This window comes from Zootoca vivipara, chromosome 1 (genome assembly GCF_963506605.1).
Source record: "Zootoca vivipara chromosome 1, rZooViv1.1, whole genome shotgun sequence".
NCBI classification, from domain to species: domain Eukaryota; kingdom Metazoa; phylum Chordata; class Lepidosauria; order Squamata; family Lacertidae; genus Zootoca; species Zootoca vivipara.
Window position 1 is genome coordinate 77016921 of NC_083276.1, and position 19115 is coordinate 77036035.

At 42.2% G+C, this 19115-nt stretch overlaps 2 protein-coding genes across 2 annotated transcripts in view; one reads left to right on the top strand and one right to left on the bottom strand.

Moving 5' to 3' along the window:
• The window catches only part of LMNTD2 (lamin tail domain containing 2), a 29625-nt gene extending 26678 nt beyond the window's left edge, over nt 1-2947 (top strand). The window contains exon 14 of the mRNA XM_060277974.1: nt 2709-2947. Coding sequence (XP_060133957.1) covers nt 2709-2855 — 147 coding nt within the window. The 3' untranslated portion in view covers nt 2856-2947. The remainder of the gene's footprint in view (nt 1-2708) is intronic.
• A 3531-nt stretch (nt 2948-6478) lies between these two features.
• Nucleotides 6479-19115, bottom strand: part of LRRC56 (leucine rich repeat containing 56) — a 40545-nt gene continuing 27908 nt past the window's right edge. Inside the window, exons 8-14 of the mRNA XM_060276547.1 lie at nt 18845-19016; nt 17290-17487; nt 15417-15481; nt 14828-14961; nt 12386-12579; nt 10069-10438; nt 6479-8453 (exon numbers count right to left, since the gene is read on the bottom strand). Of these exons, the coding sequence (XP_060132530.1) occupies nt 8261-8453; nt 10069-10438; nt 12386-12579; nt 14828-14961; nt 15417-15481; nt 17290-17487; nt 18845-19016 (1326 nt within the window). The 3' untranslated portion in view covers nt 6479-8260. The remainder of the gene's footprint in view (nt 8454-10068; nt 10439-12385; nt 12580-14827; nt 14962-15416; nt 15482-17289; nt 17488-18844; nt 19017-19115) is intronic.

The following is a 19115-nucleotide window of genomic DNA, read 5'->3' on the forward strand; positions in this document are numbered from 1 at the left end:
AGCTGGAAAAACTTTAGCTCTAGTTAAGAGATCAATTAAATAACATAAACAGGGTGATAAAAGCCACCTACTGTACCACAAAGGTTATGGTGAATGTATGCAAAGTTTTGACAAGTTCACCTGCACGATAAATCTCTGCCCATCTAATCCCTGCCTCTTTAAACAGACAGAAATAGCACCAAGGGCATGTATAACCAGTGAGACTGTGCTCTTATTTTGAAAAAAAAAAACAAAATAGACTTTCTACAGCCTGAGAAATGATGGAAGAACCAAAAAGGGATGGTGTTGGGTAGATTCCTCATAAAAAGGGAGTGAATGAAACATAGCTTAGTATAGACTGTGGAATCATCCAGGGGTTCCTTTAAATAACAGAGTTGGAGGAGCAGGGGTTAGTTTAGCTATCTGTAAAAGCTCCTGTAGACCAGGATGATTTGGAGAAACAATAGGCTGTAGGAGTAAATCCAAAGCTTGTAGGTGGCAGACAGAGGGAGAATCTAGCAGCTCAAGGAGAATAAGTACTTCTTTTCTGCTAACCTGCAAGAGTTGGATGTTTTAGAAGGAACATCTGGACCTTTTCCAATCCCCATCCTTTGTTTAGCTCTAATCCAGGATAAAATGATAATATAGGCAAGTCCCAAGCGAAAGAATAGGAGAAATAGAAGGAAGAGTACATGGTGGCAAGGTGAATACCCACGTCTCAACATTGATTTACCAGACACTTCAGCTGGAAAGCCCTCTTTTTGTGCTAAGTTAGAAATCTATTTTCTTTACCTCTTGCTTGCTTAGAGACGTATCAGTCTGTCTACTTAAATAACAATTTCACAGTGCGCAGCAAATCCCATTAACTCCAAAAAAGATTGCAAAGAACCAGTGGTTCTTGCATAGCGTGAGGATAGCAGTGCTATAAGATGACAGCATTTTAACTACGGTAGGCCCAGGGACTGTGCCAAGGTTAATATGAGTAGAATGTGCAACAGCAGAACAAAGATGCTGGCCCTTATAAACAGCCCCTGGCCCCTAAGTGCCAGTGCCAGACTATAATGATGAAGAAACACACAGAAAGAGTCACAGTGAATGCTGCTCATAGAAATGCAGTCCTGGAACTGTTTTACATTAAGGGGCAGGAAATATTACAAAATAAGTACATGCATGCATGCATTCTGGGTTGTAGCCAACTAAGTTTTACTCAACTTGTTGTTTAGTCGTTTAGTCGTGTCCGACTCTTTGTGACCCCATGGACCAGAGCACGGCAGGCACTCCTGTCTTCCACTGCCTCCCGCAGTTTGGTCAGACTCATGTTGGTAGCTTTGAGAATTTCAATGTATCTACTCAGAGTAGAGGCATTGAAATTAATGGACACAAGAGAGTCATGCCTCTTACTTTCAATTGGTCAACTCTGAGTAGGACCAGCATGGATACCTTGGGTTCACATCATGTGAGGGATCAGTTATTATTTACTTGTGATTACACAAGTAAAAAGTATCCTAGCTGAACCCGCTATAATTTCAAGTCTTCCTACACACCTGCCAGTTCCACATTATTAATTCATTAGGTCAGTGTTGATGACTGAAATTCTGACTTGCTGTAGCATCCATCTGCAGCAGAGGAAGAGGCGCCTCCCAAAGTCTTGCATATTTTCAGGCCTTGAGTAATTTCCTATATTTAAAGACGAGGCTTCCTGCTATTACAACCTGTCATTTATGTAGCCCCACAAGTACATTAAAACCAATGTAAAAAAAACAACCAACCTTGCATGTAATGTGCCTTTCCCAGGAACCTTGAAAATTAGATGAACAAAGAGGCTGTTTGGCAGACCTTATATTAGTAAAAAAAATGTTATTGCTAATCCTTAGTGGAGGAACTAAATTGCTCTGCTTCCCTGCCTCCCCCTGCACAACCAGTTAGTATTTTAGTAGAATTAAGGTGGCAATTTTTTCAAAGGCAAATAAATAAGTGGCATTTAGATTCCTAACTTCTTGTGAGTTAAGTAGATTAGATGTTTCTGCCTCTAGCTTGTGTCACAGGTCTGTTGTGCGACTTTGACAAATATGTTCCTCTTTTCTCTGCCAAATTTGAAAAAGGAGAAATCTTTATCCTCCTTTGGACAGAGATCTTGGATATATTTAAGAGTGGGAAAGGCTTTGATACTTTCAACACTTCCACAAAAGGGCAGATGTTAATAGATTTCACTGCCACTAACACGATACATATGGAGCATTCATCCTATAATAACAGGTTCTGGACTGTACTTGATTTGAGTAGTATGCTATACTAAGGTAAAGGTAAAGGAAAAGTAAAGGTAAAGGTAAAGGAGAGACAGACAGACAGACAGACAGACAGACAGACAGACAGACAGACAGACAGACAGACAGACAGACAGGGATAATCAGGTGCAACACAAGGTTGCTTGATCTGATTCCCCCCTCCCTGTCTTGTTTGTGAAGCTCACCTTTTTCTGCTTAGATGACACACCAAAAGTCACAAAACAGCCAGCAACGAAACAGTAACAACACCAAGCAGAGCTACGCCCAAGATTCCTGTTTAGAGTTTCTATGACTGTTATGTGTAATTTAGTTTTAGTAGCAGAGTATTGGGCTTGGATAAGGTGTATAATTATATTTACCAAAGTCCTGAAGGCAACTGCCAGACCCACACACCTGCTTTTAAATGCTGCTATCTTTTGGTAACAGCAATGTCCTTTTTTACAGAAATTCAAGACTACGCTGGATACTACACTTCCCATGGTGTCCCTGATAGGACAGAGGAGTGCTCGCTCAAGATATGGCTTCAAGCATATGACTTACGTGCCCACTATCACCGATCTGCACCTAAGGAGGTACTGTCCTGCTAGATGATATGCTGATGAATGTCAGCGGCAAAGAACGTTTGCATGGCTTTAAATACACAGCACAACACTGCAGTTTGCCTGGCATGTATCTTTTGTGACTTTCCCTTCCAATTCCGAGGCAGTTCTTTGTGCCAGCTTAACTATCTCGGAAGGTGTAAGACAAGAAGCACCACACTAATGGTGATGGGAAAGGGGCTTTAGGAGGCAGAGAAAAGAATATTGCTATGAATTTGGCAGACTCCTCATTATCTTGAATTTAGTAAAGGGGTAGAATTTACCCCTAATTTTTTGAAGTATGAAGGAAAGATGCCAGGTGAGTGAAAAAAACACATGCTCAACCAGTTCAGGAGATTGCTGATAGCATCAATGCCATCAAGAACAGAAGGAGAACTAGTTTTATGTTGTGAACCACTCTCAGGTCTATGGATAGAGGGCAGTATACAAATTTAATAAATAAAATAACTAAGTACCAGGCCATTAAGAACAATTGATCACCTTCCGGTTCGTCGCGGCGGTGAGAAGGACGCAGGGACTTCGCGTGCCGAGGTCCCTGGCTTCTCGGAGGGGGGGGAAGTCCGCAGAGCGAGCGGACTCCCCGTAAAAGCATCAGATCGAGAGTTCCGATGACTCAGGCGTCCAGCGGCTGCTCCGTTTGGCGGATCCCCCGCCGCCCGAGAGCTCAATAGAGCGATCGTGAGCCGGTGGGGTTGAACCGCGGGAGCCATTTTGGGCCACATCTTACCTCCGGGAAGCGAAGCTCCGAGTCCTGACCCGGCAAGCGGCGGATTCTTCCGATTTGATACTAAAGATTCCTAAAGAAGTAAGTGGAACTTTGATTGGGATCCTAAATTTGCTGATTGGAAAATAGGAGAGACTTAAAGAAACGGAAGCCGGTCTCTTCCTAATGGGAAACTGGGAGGCGTTTGGAAAAAAAATTCCAAAGCTGAATAACGAAAGAATTTGAAACTGTGGTCCCGAGAGGGAAAAAAGACTTTTTGGAACCATCTCAGCCCCCGAGTCCGGCACCCCTTGAGGTACAGCGGCATTAAGGGGAAGAGTGTTTTGACAGCTGTCAAAAGCTGTCAAACTGTCAAAAGACCGGGTGGATTGATTGTATTGCTGTGAACAGGAAAAATTGTTGGTAAAAGTGAAAGAACTATTTAAATTGGAAGTAAGAATGGATTTGGGACTGAGTTAAGAATCAAGAAAAAGAACAGCCAAAATGGAGTCGATCGTCTGAGAGAGGAATTTTCCAGTACCCATTGTTCCCTACCCCCTGTTTATCTGCGGTTACGAGAGGTATGAAAACAAAGCTGTCTCGAGCCTTCCAGGAGACTGTACTGAACTACTTGCTGTCATGGGAAGATTTCTACAAGGAATGGCATCATCCCAACTTACCACCAGTTGAGATTGAAGTCCAAGTCCAGGACTTAGAGGATAATTTAAATTTAAATTTGGAGACTGCTGATTCTGAGACTGTGTGTGAGGAGAAACAACTGGAAGAGGACTTGGACTGTGACAAATTTGTTTGGGATGAAGCAAAATATGAAGCAAAATATGACTTCCAAAAGGAAGAAAAACAACCAGAACAAGAAGATGAGAGACCAAGGGACTTAAAGTTTAATGGATTTGAAGATCCTGGAGGGGTTAAAATGTGGAGTGGGGTGTTTGAGGGATGGGAAGGACAGGGGCAGGGGGGGGGCAAAGGCCTGGAGATGGACTTGGGAAAGAATGGGTGTGGGGTAAAAACTTTAGTTAAAAGGTATTGTTTTGGTTTCTGAAAGACGGTCTTCGAAATCTTGGCATGACAATGGAAATGCTGAACCAATTGGGGGAAAAAGACTTAGGGAGAGGAGATGGAATGTAAAAAAGAATGGGGAAAAAGTGTTATGTTTCCTTAAGGGAGTATAAGAATGGCTTGGAAAGAATTTTTAAGTTACTGTAAATTATTGCAGGTTAAGTGAGGTGTTTAGGCAGAAAGCTGCCTGCCCCCCTCTCCTTACTCTGAGGCACTCAGTGGCAGGGGGTGCCCAGAGGGGTGAGGAGGAAATGGAACCTTGGAAGTGCTGTACCCTGCAGGCACCTCTTGTGGCAGGAGGGGACCTGTGGGAGGGCAGCATGAAAAAGGAGGAGGATTGAGTTAATATTATAAGATTAAGATCTGAAGCTGAGTTGGAAAATTCGCCACAAGTAATTAGAATTTGCAAGGAAAACCATGAGGAAGACAACCGAGGGAGTCGCAATTAAGATGTCAAAATAATAAGAACTGGGAAGTTTGAACTCTTCCCAATTTTCTTTTTGTTTTTTTTTCTTCTTTTCTTTTTTCTTTCTCTTTTTTTTCTAGGTTTATTAATATGATTATGAAAGAGTTGGGGGATGCAGATCCCCATAACTCCTTCCTCCCTGTTCTCTCAGTGGCAGGGGGGGGGGGATATGGAGGGAGGAGGGAGGGGGGAAGCAGAACTCAACTCACAATTGGACCCCTTTGTTTCCTAAAGCACACGGGCCCTACTGGTGGCAGAAGTGGACCGGTGGGTGGAGGGAAAATGAAGGGACAGTGTTATATTATATGTCTTGTTTGTGTATTTCTTGTTTGAAAAATTAATAAAAATCTCTTTAAAAAAAAAAAAGAACAATTGATCATCCAGATGGTGTCCTTTCCCCCAGCTGTGTGTTAAGTTAGCAGAAGTCAATAGCAGACTTGAGAGGGGGAGGTTTCCAGGGTAACAGTGGGGCATGATGTCACCACAAGAAGAGAGAGCGTCCACCACAAGAAGAGAGAGCAACAGACATTTTGGGGTTTCTGGGAAGAAGGGGCAGGAAGTGGGCAGAAGAGCAGGCTGTTAGAAAGAGACCTGGGGAGGGCATTTAGGATGCTCTGAATCCAAGGCTGCGCTGCTGGGAAGGACAAGTCCCTATTGTGATGTAAATGCCGTGAACTCTCTCTCTCTTCATCCAAACCCAGGTTGTAAATATGTGTAGAATAAACCATATTTCATAAAGACGCTAGTCTCCGCTGCACCTTGATTTCCCAACAGAAACACAACCTTGGTTAAATGCCAAATCTCCTGAAATCTCTTACTATTGCTTGGCAGAGATTGGGGTGGCCCAAATAATATTGTTAGCTGGCTTTGGATTAACATAAAACTCACACATTGACTGGGAAAATAATTTGGCATTTGGGGCAATCTAAGCATGTCTTTAAACATAGATTATCACATAAAAAGAGACAGATTGGAAGTGAGCCCAGCTTGAAGAAAACATTTGGGAGGGTGGCTGCAGTACATCATGGGTGAGGAACGGTTCAGCACCTCTCTCCCATATGCTTTTTTTCCTATTAAAATTGGATGTGATTATGTAATTTTGCCCAGAATTCTTGTGGTCACATCCAGTGCTACTTGGGGGTACTGTGTGCCAGACTTGCTGATCTGCCCCATACCAAGGGTAGCGAAAGTGGTGCCCTCTAGATGTTGCTGAATTTTAATGCCCACCATTGGCCATGATGGTTGGGGTTGATGAGAGTTGGAGTCTAACATCTGGAGGGCACCATATTGGCTACCCCTGCTCTCTCACAATTTATATACAGAGGAGAATTTTAATTATGATTGCAAAGTGAGAGACTGGTGTAAAGAAGGAAGCTGGCTTAAATGGTGCATGTTTTGCCAAGGCCAATTTTACACATTTCCTGGAAACCACCATTCTATGAATTGTGATTTTACTTCTCTACAATCCACTGCTCCATTTACTGCAGAAATGCATGCCTCCTAAGGGTGTGAATGTCCCAAATCATCTTATATTCTTTAAATGTTTTGGCTTCAAAAGACAAGTTGAAGATATGGTGTGAACGTTCTTGGTTTCATTTCTGGTTCTGTGAAGTATCCTCCATTATGCATTTCAAACATTCGACTAGAAAGAAATGATCTACAGATTGGGATGCTGCATAATTCATGTATTATAAATAGTCTTCCAGAAAATAATTTAAACAATTACAGTACTTAGTTTCAAAATATTCACAATAATTGTTGAAATATACCTGTCTTGAGTTCCAGTTCATACATAGCTTTTGTTCTACTTGCAAGCAGTCCCAACTGTCCCTGGGATTTGTGTGGACAAATATACAGTGTGAACTTGGCTATAACATATGCAGACAGCAGCAATTCCCATGATTGTGGCAGCATGCTTTCTCCTGCTGATGTGCTCACAACCGCTGCTGCTCGTAACATCTGTGAATGCCTGCTCACGTGTTGACTTTATCCATAAGATGTCATACCTGGGGGCTGGTGGAATTGTTTACATTGTTATGCAAACCAGATCAGATTATACCAGTTCATAGCATTTCATACTGTATTCTAAAGCAGAATAAATGTTATTAAAAGTAGAGTAAGCTCCCTGCAGTGGTTGCATGTGTGCGTGCGCGTACACACACACACACACACACACAAAAGCACACGCATGCACACGCACACACACACACATATTCTTGTATTCCTTTAAAACTGATCTAGTAAAAAAAAGTTACAGAACATTTGATTGCAAATACATTTGTGGTAAAAACGCATGAAAAAGATGAGGTAAAGGAGAGATTGTTGGGAACCAGCCTTGTCCACTGCAAATATATTTACAACGGACATCTGGCTTGGAGAAAACACAACCCACCCTATTCAGGTATATCTGTATGACAGCATTCTGGATGAGCATCAGTTCTTTCCAAAAACAAAAAACAACAACAACAAAGTGATGTGCTCAATCCCCCTCTCCCAAACTCCCTCTGAACTACTGAGTTTTCCCCCTGCTAAAAAGAACAGAGAAGAATGATTTCAAGCAAGATGGACTGTTTCTACATCAACGTGGAATCCAAGTTCGTGCCTGAATCAAGGATGTGCTCTGAAAGCAAGAGTCCTGCTCAAAGCACACTCAATTCCATTCTACACAGCTTCCCCAGGCTGCTGTATGATTTCACAAGAGGGACTGCATCCCTTTGACAGGAGTTGGACACATGGAAGCTGGATACCTGAGGGAATGCTGAAAGATGGTCTGTACCTTCCTCCCACTGGATGAGTCAAAGGGGCCACCCTGGCCACGAGGCTAGGCAGGCAGCTGCTGTAAACATCAGACATACAGTCACTTGAAAGGGCTATGGTGGCACAAGCTTTCATTCCTCCTTTTGCAGAAGCTGCCAAAATGGTTGATAGGGGAGTTGCAGATTCTCCATTCGCAGCAGCAGTTTTGTTTGAGGTCAATCAAATTGTTTATTTAAACTGCTTTGCTTACCTAGGGCACTGCTGTGTTCAGAGATCGCGATGAGTCAGAGAAGCCAGCCTGTGTTGCTCATAGGAAGATGGGAAACACAGAAAGCAGCTGAAAGCTTCTGTGACTTGGCAACAATATATGCACAGCTGCTGAGGGCATTTCCTACAATTTGGGAGTCTTGCTTTGAGCCGTCATTGAGATATTTGGCTTGCTCGGCAAGCTCTGCAGGGCAGCCTTGGCAGTCAGAGGGCGGACCATGTTCAGAACTGCAAGTCCCTCTGGCATTTTTGTGCATGAGCGAACAGCAGGTTGATGAGAGTTGATCATCTTGAAGAGCTTTCTATCTACAGAGGCTCTGAAAACAAGAAACACCAGAGTACAGTGAGTTGGCACAAATATGTTTCAGAGACTAAGCTAGAATTGCATAGTCACTTAAACCTTCTGTGCTGGATGCAACAAAGAGGGATAAAACCTATTCTGTATTTCTAGGTACCCCCTATCTCCCACCTCATTAGCATGGAGAACAACATACTACTCAGCTACAGTGATACAGTATATAGCATAGCTTGGGGGTACCTGTGGACCCATTACTGTCACTGGAAGCACAAGTGGCCTTGGTGGCACAGGGTGCCTTCCATCAGCTTTGACTGGTGGCCCAGCTGCAGCCCTCTCTGGACTGGGATAGCCTTGCTTCTGTAGTCTATGCTATGATAACCTTTAGGCTAAATTACTGCAATGTGTTTTATCATACCTTTGAAGATAATTTGTAAACTGCAGCTAGTGCAGAATTCAGAAGCCAGATTATCAACTGGGAGTAGAAGGCATATAACACTGATCCTGGCCAAAATGCATTGGCTGCCCGTTAGTTTTCAGCCTCAGTTTGAAGTGCTGGTTTTCATCTACAAAGACTGATGTAACTCCGACCTCAGTACCTTAGAGACTGCCTCTCCTCATCTAGAGTCTGTGTTCTTCATCTGAGGCCCTTGTTCGTGTGCCCCATCCAAAGACGGTGTGGAATGTGGCAACATGAGAACAGGTCTTTTCAGTGATGGTTATGCAATTTTCTCCCTAGGGAGATATGCCTGGTGCAATCATTATCAACTTTTAGGTGTCAGGGTAAACAATAGGGTAAAGAATAATGCAAAGGGTAAAGAATAATGCAAAAGGTAAAGAATAATGCAAAGGCATTATTGTTTACCCTAGTACTTGGTTCTTAACTGGGTTCATATGGCACCTAGCTGTTTTTGGTGTTTGGTGTTTGTCTTTTAGTTGGGTGGTATAGGATTCATTCTTTATATAATACTGCGGGATGAGCACTTTGGGTAAATACTGTTGTTTTATTCTTTTGATGTTGTTTTAAATACTTGCCTTTGTATGTTTTTTTCCAACTGTAAGTTGCTTTGAGACATTTTATGTAGTAAAGTATGGATAAATGTAATAATAATAATAATAATAATAATAATAATAATAATAATGGAGAATATGTTGCAAGCATCAGGTGCAACTCAGCTTGCACTATAGGCTGATGCATCTGCAAGAGGAAGAGTATATAGAGGAACCTCCAAACCTCCCAGATGGTCATCCTTGTACTGACCTGTTGAGACAATTTTGTCTGAAAAGCAGGGTAGATAGATAGATCCATTGTTAATCTATGAAAGGGAGATGTGCAGTGGACAGGTAGACAGCTGAAGCTAATCTTAGATGCAAGTTGTCAATGAAGCTTCCTGGAACTCATATTTGAGAAGGATAACACCACCCAAAACAGAAAACCAATCAGTTAAGCATAAGATCAAAAGACTGCAATCACACTCTTGAGAGAGAGTTAGGTATGCTTAAAACCAAAGCCAATGGGTTAAACTTTAAAGCATAGTTCACTCCATCCTGGATGTTATGAAGCAGCCTTTATCCCATGTGGATTTGTTCCATTTGGTTTAGCAATCCTAGTGAAAGAGCTACCTAGGTATCCAAACCTGATGTTTGTTGGTCCAATTGTTGCTGGTCCTGAAACAGGTCTCTTGATCTGCTTGCTGTCGGGGCCAAAAGTCCTATGCCTCTGACTTAAGATAGATGCATCAGATAAGGAGAAATCAGGTTTTCTGCTGAGACTCTGAACAGCAGTCTTCTCAAACACATTCTGCACTGTATCACTGTTCTGAGTTGATGAAGGCTGTGGCTTCGGTAGAACTGCCTTTTCTGAGCTGTGCACTTTCAGGCGTCTAGCTCCAGCAAACTCAGTTCTCACTCGCTGTATGGATGCAGGCGAGGGACTTTTTGGAGGAGAGGGTGCAATAGAGCGCTTTATAATGGTGGGCAATGAATTTTCCTGGACGTGCAATGAATCTGAAATGCAAAGGGAAAGCACAGCAATTTGGAAGCAGAGCATGTAACTTCACTCCCATCCACCTGAGACAGTAAATCAGCAACCACAGGTGCTGTAACTGTCCAACAGTTTGAGTTTGACTTCACCCCCAAAGGCACACCCCTCCATTGTCTCCTGAGACAGACAGATGTCACAAACAACAAGAACAACAAAAACAGCAACTGTAGTTAAGAGGCTTTCATGAACTGAGGTGGGTTTGGACCAGGAACTCTTGTTCTTGTTGGAATGGCCTGAATTTCCATCTATTTAGCTATGAGAGGTTTCAAAATATTAAAGGACTGATAGCATAATTCAGTGCACGTTTATTCAGAAATAAGTCCCACTAAATTTAATGGCACTCACTCCCTATCCAGTGTACTGTACATAGAACGTCAGTATGAGTTGAACTCTCCCATCATTCAAGTTATAAAAATTGAATGGAAAAAGCTCTTTCTTCCACACCATACGTTCTACTTGGTACAGCTTCTAAAGAATCTTGGTGTTTGTTACAAAACCCAATAGTTACTGTGGAAAGTTGGAAAGTTAGGCAAGCATTCAATCATGGAAAATCAAAGGAAATCTTGATTCCTATGGCTTCCAGTAGTTTAAATGATCAGAGTTGTTTCTTCCCATGCACCTCCCTGTCATGCTCTATAACTTCTGGTCTGTGGCACCTTGCCATCACAGCCTGCATTGTCTCTCTCTCTCTTTCTTTCTTTCTTTCTTCCTTGCCTTCATATTCTGAAATCGGAAGGCAGGGACAAAAATAAAATGCAAATAAAATGTAGATTCAAGTTAGCATTATTTCTCTTCTGAGCACATAGTTTGGGTCTTGTGAAGCATAGGTATCTCAAATAGGAATTTAGGGGAAATAATTACTCAAGCCAATCTGTCCTGATTTCGTTAGCCAGCAAAATCCCCCTATCAGGAGAAAATGATTGGAAGGATAACTCCATGCTCATATTTCTGACATAGAAAATGGAATTTTGCCAAAATACATACATATCACGGGAACTTTAGAACTACAAAACCTTAGGCAAGCATACAATAGCTGTTAGTCTAAGTGCTTTCCTAAGCAATTAGTTATTTCAATATAAAAGAAACTGGGAAGGGGTAGAAAGTCAGGTGGTGGTAGGAACTGGATGGGGTACAAAAGGAGGCAACAAGTAGGTCTGAATGCTATAAGAACATAATAAGAGCCTGCTGGATCAGGCCAGTGGCTCATCTCATCCAGCATCCTGTTCTCACAGGAATCAAGCACAAGAGCCCTCGCTCCTCCTGTGGCTTCTATTTGCTGGAAGCTAGCAAATGCCCATGGGAAGCTTGCAAACAGGACCTGAGTCCAGCAGCACTCTGCCCACCTGTGATTGCCAGCATATGGTATTCGGAGGTGTACTGCCTCGCCTCCAACAGGAACCACATCATGACTAGGAACTACTGACAGCCTTATCCTCCATTAATCTGTCTAATCCTCTTGTAAAGCCATCCAATTGGTGGCCATCATGACATCTTGCAGGAGCAGATTCCACAGTGTTGTGTGAAGAAATGCTTCCTTCTGTCCACTCTTAATCTTCCAGCATTCAACTTCATAGAATGATCCTGTGTTCTAGTTTTATGAGAGGGAGAAAAACTCCCTATTCACTTTCTCCACACCGTGTAAAATCTTACACACCTCTATCATGTCTACCCTTATATGCCTTTTTGACCAAATAAAAAAGCCCCAGATGCTGTAGCCTTTCCTCAAAGGCAAGTTGCTTCAGCCCCTTGATCATGTTGGTTGTCCTTTTCTGAAGTTATACAGGTAGTATTAATATTTGTAAAGGGGAAAAGAAAAGTTATTCCCCACCACTGAATTTTTCAGTTTTAATGTGGCCTGTGTGGCTGTTACGTAAAATGGGAGGGGTGTATTAATCATTTGGATAATGTACCTAACGATGACTGAGAAAGACGGGACTGGCAAGAAGAATCTGATGATGTGATTTCCACAATCTCCTCCTGAGTGGCTTCTTTCATATCTTCATCACCGCTGTCACTCAGGCTGTAGTGTTCCTCCTCCTCACTTAATGTTGGTGTTGATTTTACCTCCTGGGGAGAATTTACCCTCTGGAGAGCTTGTAGGTGCCTGCCAGAAATTTGATGCTAGTAAGTTCGTTTTTCTTCCTGCCCTATCCAAACCACATGTTCCAACACATTTTAAAACATAATGCACTATACACCAGTATCTTTAGTTTAAGATATATAACGACCATATCTAAGTAAGGGTAAAATACTCCATGTTACAATGCTGCTCTGGAGACAAGCTTTAACCCTGGCACTGTATTCTCACAACACTTTTAGATGACGTTCAGATTTGAGCTTCGGCAAGTCTCTTTTTGGAAGAAATGCCACAAAGAGAAAGCTTCCACCAAAAACTCTTCTGAAAACTTTGGAACTCTCTTCTGGGAGCTGTTCCTTTGGCTCCCTCTCATGGCATTATAGAAATGGATGGAGACTATTCTGTGCTTTTGAAAATTAGCCCCAATTTATGTGTTTTTATTTTTAGCTTTGATATGAATTTTCATATGATGGTTTCAAGATGCTTTATTTCGTTGTTTGGTTAACTGCTTTTAAAGCAGCAGTGGTAAAGTAATTTAAAATTTTTGTGAATAAATTAGCACCATTTTTTAAAAAAATGGGTGTGGGTGTAGGTGTGTGTCCCATCACACAGATAGACACATTTAATGTGTACCCGTTGCACTTTAATGCTAAATTTGAAACATAGGAAAAAACCCTGAAAGAAAGATTGATGAGATGGAGGAAAAGCCTTGCCCACACCATTCCTTCCAGACATACAGCAATCATGCTGGCACGACAATTTTCCAAGGTGAGCAGCAAGGTTGGCTGATGGCAACAATGTGAGCCAAAGATGTACAGCAGGGAATGGTTATGTGGTGCCCTCTAGATGTTTGCTGCACTATAATGCTCATCAGGCCAACTATTGGCCGTTCTGGCTGGGGCTGGTGGGAGTTGTACCCCAACAGTTGGAGGGCTATAGGTTCCCTATCCCTGATGTACAACATAGTCTGCGGGGAATCTCTGTTAGTACAACCTTTGTTTTCCAATCTGTAAAAATAGACTTCCTCATCCGTGGGAAGAACATCTTGACTTAACAGGTGACAAATCAGTTCTGGGAACAGATTACATCAGAATTTAAGCGTGAAGGGCAATTCCTCAGAACTGCCACAAGGTGGCTTAAGTGCTTATCTTATCTCAGTGAGAAGAAACGGGCAGAGAACTAGACTTTCATATGCTAATTTGGAGAACAGGATAATCTAGTGAGCAAGGGTTCTTAAAAATGGGGTAAATGTGCTGGGTCACAAAAGTTTCCATAGTTCACATGCCTTAAGTTTTGTGTGTGTTTAGAATGGTCTAAGAGATTCAGCATGGAGCATCTTGGAGCAAGACAGGTTTTCTGAAAATAAGCTAAGGGTTGATATTCCCAACTTCTTTATTCCATTTGGTATTTTACAATGTTTAAATATTTATATTCTGCCCTTCTAGTGCTTATACATCACTGAGGGTAAAGGTAAAGGGACCCCTGACCATTAGGTCCAGTTGTGACCGACTCTGGGGTTGCGGCACTCATATCGCTTTATTGGCCGAGGTACAACTTCCAGGTCATGTGGCCAGCATGACAAAGCCGCTTCTGGCGAACCAGAGCAGCACACAGAAATGCCATTTACCTTCCTGCTGTAGCGGTACCTATTTATCTACTTGCACTTTGAGGTGCTTTCGAACTGCTAGGTTGGCAGGAGCTGGGACCAAGCAATGGAAGCTCACCCCGTTGCGGGGATTCGAACCGCCGACCTTCTGATCAGCAAGCCCTAAGCTCTGTGGTTTAACCCACAGCGCCACCCGTGTCCCATCACTGAGGGGAGATAGCAACAATTAATACTGCTATTAAAACAATTAAAAACAGACAGGTGCAACAGATAGAACAGAAAAAGCTGGTAAAAAAGTCAATAAAAATCAAATACAGTAAAGTTTTGGCCAAGGCAAAATACCATGAGAAGGGGCCAACTGAGCCTCATGGGACAAACTATTCCACTATTTAGGTACGACCACTTAGAATTCCCTCTCTCTTATCCCCAACAACAGTACTTCCATTACAAGAGACATAGAGAATGGGCTCTCTATCAGATCTTAGGCCGCACTCAGGCTTGTATAGGAGGAGGTGATCCTTAAGGTATCCTGCGCCTAGGTCATGGCTTGGACGGAAGCAAGTCAGCTTATAGCTGAGTGTTCATTCCATACAGTGATCACTGGTTGCTTTATTTGGGGAGCAGCTCACTTGACAAACGGTCTTAATGAGACTAAATTTGAACTCTTACTGGAGGTGATGCTCTTTCAGGAGTTTCAGCTCAGCATAGATGTCATCCGTATTTACATAATCAGTTTCTTCAATGCCAAAGGGATGATGTACTGCCGGCTGACTTGGTGGCTGAAACAGGTTCATTACTGTAGGCTACAACATAGGTGGAATAATGTCAGAACACATCTGCTGTTCACTATATATTTGACTGAAAACTTCTCATTTCTCCAGGACCACAGATTGTTTGTTTGTTTTTTACATGTTAATTTTTCTCTCACAACCATTTTCTGAGGTAAATAATTCCTCTTATCGCAGCCAGTGCATGCTACACCACCGGGCTACTGCTGTGGAGCCACAAAAGATGGGATGTTTTCATGTACTGGCATCCCACCCCACAATGGAAGGCCCTATATCGCCTTGCAGTTTGAGCTGTACAGACATGCAATTAACTTTTTTCAAAGTTTGTTTCTTCTCAGAATGGTCTTAAATCTATGGAATTCTATAGAACTGTTTAGCATTTATCTCCCTAGAATTAATGACATGCTGGCTTGCCAAGAAAAAAAAGAAAAGGAAAAGGAAAAAGAAATTACATATGAAAGAAAACCTACACCTAGTTTCTGTCTCCGTGCATGAAGAGCTTTGATGGGGTTCCCACAAATAACTCTGCTGACACCTGGAAAAAGAAAAGGAAGAGGGTTTGTTCCAGTTTACCATTTCACAGCCACAGAAATCTTATACCAAGTCATCCTGTTTGGTTATATGTTAAGGGGAATGCAAGTTGTATGGTTAATGTGCATTACAACCAGCCATTGAGCACATTCACCAAGTGTCATGGAGAATGTGTCCATAATCCTTCCATGAATAGGGACTTGTGCACAATTCCTGGTCTTCTTCTTCTGTGATGATCACTCGTAGCCGAGTAAGATTGTCTTCCATGAACACAGTCTTAACATTGAGTCCATAAGTGACTGTGGAGGACAATTCTGAATCCACGTGTCCTTCCACAGCGGGGACATAGGTTTCCAGGCAGGAGTTGATCATAGTGAGGGCTTGCCAAGCGCGCCTTCCTCTTAGCGCGTTTCTCCCTTTCGTCCTCAGTTCAAGCATCTTCAAAGTCCATGACACCTTTGGTAAAGACTGTTCTCCAATTGGAGCGCTCACAGGCCAGTGTTTCTCAATTGTTGGTGTTTATACTACATTTTTAAAGATTTGCCTTGAGAGAGTCTATAAACCTCTTTTGTTGACCACCACATTACGCTTTCCGTTTTTAAGTTCGGAATAGAGTAGTTGCTTTGGAAGACGATCATCAGGCATCTGCACAACATGACCAGTCCAACGAAGTTGAGTTGAAGAATCATCTCTTCAACACTGGTGAATATATACATATTCTCCCAACATCCCTTGGGAAATGTGACTGAATTTTTTTAATATTCTTGACCACATTATTTGGTCAATACGCATAATCTCTAAGAAACATGCTTTTTTTCTGTATCTTGTCCAGAAGTGGGCAATCTGCATTCCCTGGATAGCTTCTGACCCACTGCATAATCTTACATGGTCCACAATGTACTCTCCTACTGATCAGCAAAAAGGGGGAGAGCTACAGATAAAGATCAACTTTTTTCTTCAGTTGAACCCCCTTTTCACCATTCTCACTGGTTTCCCAGGCAGCTGAGCAGCATAAGCACAGTGTGTGGGGGGGATTCAGGGTGAGAAAATTCTCCCATGATTCAAGTGAAAATTGGTCTCCCAAGGGAAAAACTTAATAGTAGCATAGGATCAAGCATCATGGGAATTGCAAGGGAGCAAATATTTAGGCAGCTGAAGAAGGGTTATGAGCATACAAAAGAGGACTGCAAGAGAAAGAACAATGGCTGGCTGTTATGCATGTTATCTGCCCATTCCCTTTAACATATTCAACAATACATCTGGCTCATTCACTGCTTTTCATATTTAGGGAAAGGAAGTAGCAGACTTTCCCATTTTGGTTTAACTATTGATCCACAGCTACTGCTTCGACACCACTGAATAGCATGCAAAGGTGAGCTGAGGGGGAGATATTAATAATGGACAAATCTCATCTTGCTCAGCTGAAGACAACATAATAGTCAAGTGGTCTCTTTACATCTAGTCACTGTAAGACAGAAGTTTGTCTATCTGTATAGCAAGAGAGCTGGGGACAAACTCACTGTGACATAGTGGATCATCCTACTGAAGGGCAGCAATAATATAAATAAAATGAAATGAAGTTTGAGCCATCAAACAATGCCTTTTAACCCTATGTGCATTTCCATTGTCATATTAACTGAAAGAGCTATACAAAAATAGAAGTCTGTGCCCAATGCACATACATGTCATCCAAGGAAATATATGGGAGAGCGAGAATGCTTTTAAATCATCTGTGCCCATGCACACATGCTTTTGGAAGAGAGGTTTCCAAATGGGAGGTTAGGCAAGAAATGGCACCAGGTATTCCATTACCATGTGTCAAGTCACTGGCGTCATCTTCAGGCAACATCTCATCACAGATGGTAGCCTCCAGGAGGGTGCTACTACCAGAGAGCAAATGGGCGCTAAGTGGTCTTTGTGGAACCTGAGGTCGAGAAGCTGACAAGAGCTGTGTTATGGCAGGTCTCACAGCAGAGGAGGGCCTTCTTGCTATAGGTCCTAAATAAGAATCTAAACAGGGTAATTGGGGGGGGGGGAGTTCAGTGAGATATTACAGCACATAATAAGATGGTATAAATGTTCAGTTTAGCAAAACAGTGATAATGAGCAGAGCAAAGGAAATTCTTTCCCATATTCTAAGGTAATGTTGGTACTCGTACACACTCCTGTTGGAGCCTCGAGAGTGCTAGCTTTCTTCATTGACAGTGTCATCTTCCAGCCACCCTGGTCTGTAGATATGTAAATATCTGACAGTAAGGTATACAAAGAAGCTTAGAATGCAAGTATGGGAGCAGGTATTCAGAACCAGCTTTGAAATGGTAATGACTTAAATAACATTTGAAGGTTTTTTTGGGAGCCAGCTCTAGGGTTTCCACATTTAGGTAAAAATTATGGAATGGGAGTCTAGCAAAACATATACCACCAGTTCTGGTTTGACATCAACTGGTCTCTGATTTTTTATATATATTTCAGGATGGCCCCAAACAAAGTTGTCCTCTATGTCATAATTTCAGTCAGTGGTGTGTACACCATTATTGAATTTTCAAAGCTAAAATTTCTCATCAACTCCAGAAGGTCTCATGAAAAGAGCAGGAACAGTTTAATCAAAGAACACAGCACAATACTAGGTCATTAACTTCTGAATGGAACAAAAGACAAAGTACTTTTGAGCCTTAATGAGTTATTTTGGAAATGCATTGGTATTTTAAATAAATACAGTAATAATCCATACTTTTCAGGAAATGAATTCCACTGCAAGCAGTATAATCAGTAAGCTTCAAAACTTCATCAAGAAGTCAGTATTAGTTAATTGTTCCTGTTCTGGACCAAATCTAGTATTAGTTAATTGTTCCTGTTCTGGACCAAATCTCCCTCAGGGTGGTATTCAGCTGAACCTTGATGTTAATAGTGACAGACCAAAGTTTTCAAATGCTGGCTGCTGCTACTGGTGAGGTGAGGTGGAAAATGGCTTCTGAATCCTTTCACTGCCTGCTGCTTGTTTCACTATCTCTAGCCACCTTTTCCCTAGCAAATCTTGAGAAGAATAACAGTGTGGGATGGGGTGTGTGTGTGGAGGGCTTTGAAACTCCTTTCCCACCTACCACACAAGAGGACCCACACCCATCTCTCTCTGTCTTACAGCTGTTTAGAGTGTTCTGTGTGAAGACACACTTCTGCTGCTATCACATCTAACTCTACCCTTATACTCTTGCAAAAGCTACTGCCCATTTTTATACCTGATAACCAGGCCTAGCTCTGGTGCGTACAAGAGAGTGTGCATGGATCTATGTATGTACACATTATCTTCCCCTGAAATCTTGTCCCCAGTAAAAATGGACCCTTGGGAAATAATTTGTCCTGCCTGAACAAGATGCCTCTTCAACTAAACTTCCATCTTTGATGGATTCCTTGACAAGTAGCCACTCCTTGTTCATCTTGCATGGGAAAGGAAGATCAGTTTGATCTGCTGGTATTTCATCCAAATACTTTAAATGAGGGATGAGTTTTTTCACCTCAGCTCTGTAGTTGTAGTCCGGGACCTGGGGGAAAAAAACCCAAAGCAGAAATTTCTCAGTGTACAGTAATCATTTCAAACACATTTTGACAAGGGAGAGGGGAGGGAAATCTGAGAAGTGGGC